Source organism: Impatiens glandulifera, chromosome 6 (assembly GCF_907164915.1).
Source record: "Impatiens glandulifera chromosome 6, dImpGla2.1, whole genome shotgun sequence".
Lineage (NCBI taxonomy): Eukaryota > Viridiplantae > Streptophyta > Magnoliopsida > Ericales > Balsaminaceae > Impatiens > Impatiens glandulifera.
The window spans coordinates 56,067,765-56,071,105 of NC_061867.1; the positions used below are offsets into that span (position 1 = coordinate 56,067,765).

General features: G+C 42.9%; 2 protein-coding genes across 2 annotated transcripts; one reads left to right on the top strand and one right to left on the bottom strand.

The window, feature by feature from the left end:
* LOC124942549 lies at positions 1 to 1,491 on the top strand. The gene has a single exon (XM_047483075.1). The coding sequence runs from the start codon at positions 114 to 116 to the stop codon at positions 1,335 to 1,337; it is 1,224 nt and encodes a 407-aa protein (XP_047339031.1). The 5' UTR covers positions 1 to 113; the 3' UTR covers positions 1,338 to 1,491.
* Positions 1,492 to 1,735: 244 nt separating this feature from the next.
* On the bottom strand, positions 1,736 to 2,953 carry LOC124941776 (peroxidase N1-like). The gene is made up of 2 exons (XM_047482126.1): positions 2,329 to 2,953; positions 1,736 to 2,259 (listed from the first exon to the last, which is right to left on the bottom strand). The coding sequence occupies exons 1-2, from the start codon at positions 2,882 to 2,884 to the stop codon at positions 1,841 to 1,843; spliced, it is 975 nt and encodes a 324-aa protein (XP_047338082.1). The 5' UTR covers positions 2,885 to 2,953; the 3' UTR covers positions 1,736 to 1,840.
* Positions 2,954 to 3,341: the final 388 nt, after the last annotated feature.

Below are 3,341 nucleotides of genomic sequence, written 5' to 3' on the forward strand. Positions count from 1 at the left end.
TATTAAGACAGGTTGATGTCAACTATGGACTTTCCTCAGACCTTCTTCTTCTTCATACACCGGTGGTGGAGTCCTCCTTCTTCTTCTCCGGCGCCGTCGGTTCTGCGGCTATTATGGACTTCCGTCAAAACCACGCCTCCGCCGGTTCACCATCATCGTCGACTTCATCCACCTCCGCCCCAAACTCAAGCCGTAACGGCGGAATCACCATCAACAACAACAACAACCGCAATCAAGATGACAATCCGATGCATTCATGGTGGGAATCCATCTCCAGAGCTCGTAACACCATCCACGCCCTCTCCAACATCCTCTCTCCCTCCTCATCCTCATCTCTCAATTCCCTCGCCGATTCCGACCGCCCCGCTTTCTCCCTCCTCTCCTCTCCCGATGCATACGCTTCCATCGCCGCTGCCCTATCCTCCCCTCTCTCCGGCACCGGAGACGACTCTATCTGCCAATGGCTCTACGATACCTACCAGTCATCCGATACAGAACTCCGCCTCGTCGTCCTCTCATTCATTCCACTTGTCGCCGGTATCTATCTCTCTCGCATCCATTCTTTCTCATCTTCTTCATCCATCGTTCCATCTCTAGCAGGATTCGAAGCCGTCCTTCTCGTTCTCTACTCCGCCGAGACTAAATCTCGCGCAGGCAAGCCAATTCTCGTCACGATCCCCGATCTATCTCAACCTTCACTCTACCACGCTCCTCGAAACAACAAATCAGCTGCGTCCGTGCAATCTCGTCCGTCTGTCGGCGTCCTATCCGCCCCTCTCGAGCCGCAGATCGCAGTGAAATCGACTAAACGTGCTTGCATAGTAGGGGTAGCCCTAGATTGTTATTACAAACAGATCTCCCAGATGCCGAGCTGGTCTAAACTGGAATTCTGTCAATTCGCTTCCGATTGGGCTGGGCAGGACTGCCCTTGTAAGTCGGAGTTTGATTCGGTTGAAGATGATGAAATCTCAGATGAAATGAGAAATTTACAGATTACAGTGAATGGGGAGAATTCGGCTGCTGCTAAAAAGGAGACAAGGATTCCGCTTCCTTGGGAACTACTGCAGCCGGTGTTGAGAATTCTGGGTCATTGTTTGTTGGCGCCTTTAAACGGGGAGCAGGTAAAGAATGGTGCAGCAATGGCAGTCCGGAGTTTATATGCTAGGGCTTCTCATGATTTGGTTCCTCAGGCTATTTTAGCTACCAGAAGCCTAATTCAATTGGACAAGAGGGGCAGGGAGGTAGCCAAGGCGGCCGCCATTGCTGCAAATTCTACCGGTTCTAATGCAAACACACCTAAATCTAGGAAGCCCGAGATTCTGCTGGTTTCAAAATGAAGAAGACATTATTATTGTAAGGTGTGTTTGTTAACTTTAGTTTCTTCTTTTTTTTTGCATGTTGTATGAAACAAATTGAAAGATTTCCATGTTAATTGATTGATTGAGTGAAATTGAAGCCTATATTATATATACATACAGTTTGTGTTGTGTTGTTGGAACATAAAAGCAGCAGTCATTGAAGAGAAGAACTCTGCTATATATTATTCATAGTTTGCAGGTTTACTTATTGGAAATATATGAAATACTGTTGTTGTTTTTGAATGGTTCTAGTTCTAGTTGTAGTTATAATCTTAACATTATTTGACTTCTTTTTCTTGCTAGATTTCCTCAATTATGTGTCTAGTGCTAGGCTATACTCAAAAAAAGACAAAACAAAAATAGAGTCTATAGTTGTTGTTGTTAAGAGAATCATCATATCCATGTTCATTTATGCATGATAATTTTATTCTAGTAGTACAAACTATATATATAATAAAGCAAGACATGTTGTTCTTGATTGATTAATTAATTCTAGAGCATACTTTACGAATCTCGCCTTGAGTCCCGGTCTTGAGTTGAATGTTGCCCATCTTAACCATTGATCTTCCAAACTCAAGACCAAATCTCAAGGGTCTAACACCTTTGGTACCGAGGAATCCTTGAACGATGGGTCTGGTACTTGGATCAGTCCAAAGAAATTGGTCGGACTCAAGAACTCCGCGATTGTTTCTCAAGTTCATGAAATAGGAGGTGTCGAAATTGGCGGGGCTTCCGTTGTCAAGGCCCACTCTGACTTGGCCGTTTCCATTCTGGGGACACATGGTTCTAAGACTAGGAAGGAAGCTCGGGTTGATTGATGGGTCTGGTCCTCCGGTTGAGTTGAAGTTGTAGAGTCTGTAGCTGAATACAACACATGAAGCTGTCCCTATCGTGTGCCCTCCTGCAATACTCCATATCAAATCAGGAGTCTGTAGAAAAGAAGAAGAAGTAAAAGAAAGAAGCTACGAACCAGCTAAGGCGACGAGATCTTGAAGGTTGAGACCCAAATCAGAAAACTGCTTGGCCTGCACTGCTACGGGATCCCTGAAACCAGGCAAGTTGGCGGTCTCAGACGCTAAGGAAACTGTCCCATCTCTTCTTCCAGTCGGCACCTCCCATCTCAGTCCTCCCGTCATGACAACAGCATCGCGAGTAGCTAAAGTGAGAATGTCTGCGCAAGAGACAATTCCTGGACAGATAGCTTCAAGCTGTGTTTTAGCATCGTCTATAACTTCGAAGCCTCTCAAGTTAGAATTGGGAGGTGTGGTTAGTTCAGTGGATGTTCCTTGAATCAGTATGGATGCGTCACAGCCACGGACAAAGCAGTCGTGGAAATGTATCCTAAGCAAACCGGGTGCAATTAATGGGTTAGACTGAAAATGGGATCTCACAGTCGACCGGATTATGGTTTCAGCACTTGGGCAGGACCTTGAATAGAAACCGACACGGGCACCACCCTGCCCGTCTACTACAACCACCATTAGGAATAGGGAGAAAACCAGAAATGTGTTCAAAATCATTTTCATTAGATTTCGATTTTTTTATGGTGGGTGGGGAAGAAGATCAAGAGCATAATACTTATTTATAGGCAGCCAAAGATAGATTGATAGTGTCAAGTGTGCAAGAAAGAAATAGTCAGATTATTTATTTATCTATCTAGTGGGGAGATATATTGAATTATTAATTTTTTTTTTAAACTTATCAAAAGAGCTTTTTGCCGCCGACGTCCAGGCCTCAAGAATAAAGATAACATCATATTTTCCAAAACTAATAATTAATATATTTTAAGAAATTTAAATTTATTTGTTTCATAAATTTTTAATATATTAAATTGAAATTCTAGAATATAGTATAAACAGGAATTTCTTATAATAACAAGATCAGTTGCATAAGACAAGACATATTATAAAAGTTTGAGATATTTCAAGGTTATTATAACATGGATTTAGTACAATGAATGAAGCAGAAAATGATGTTCTAGTA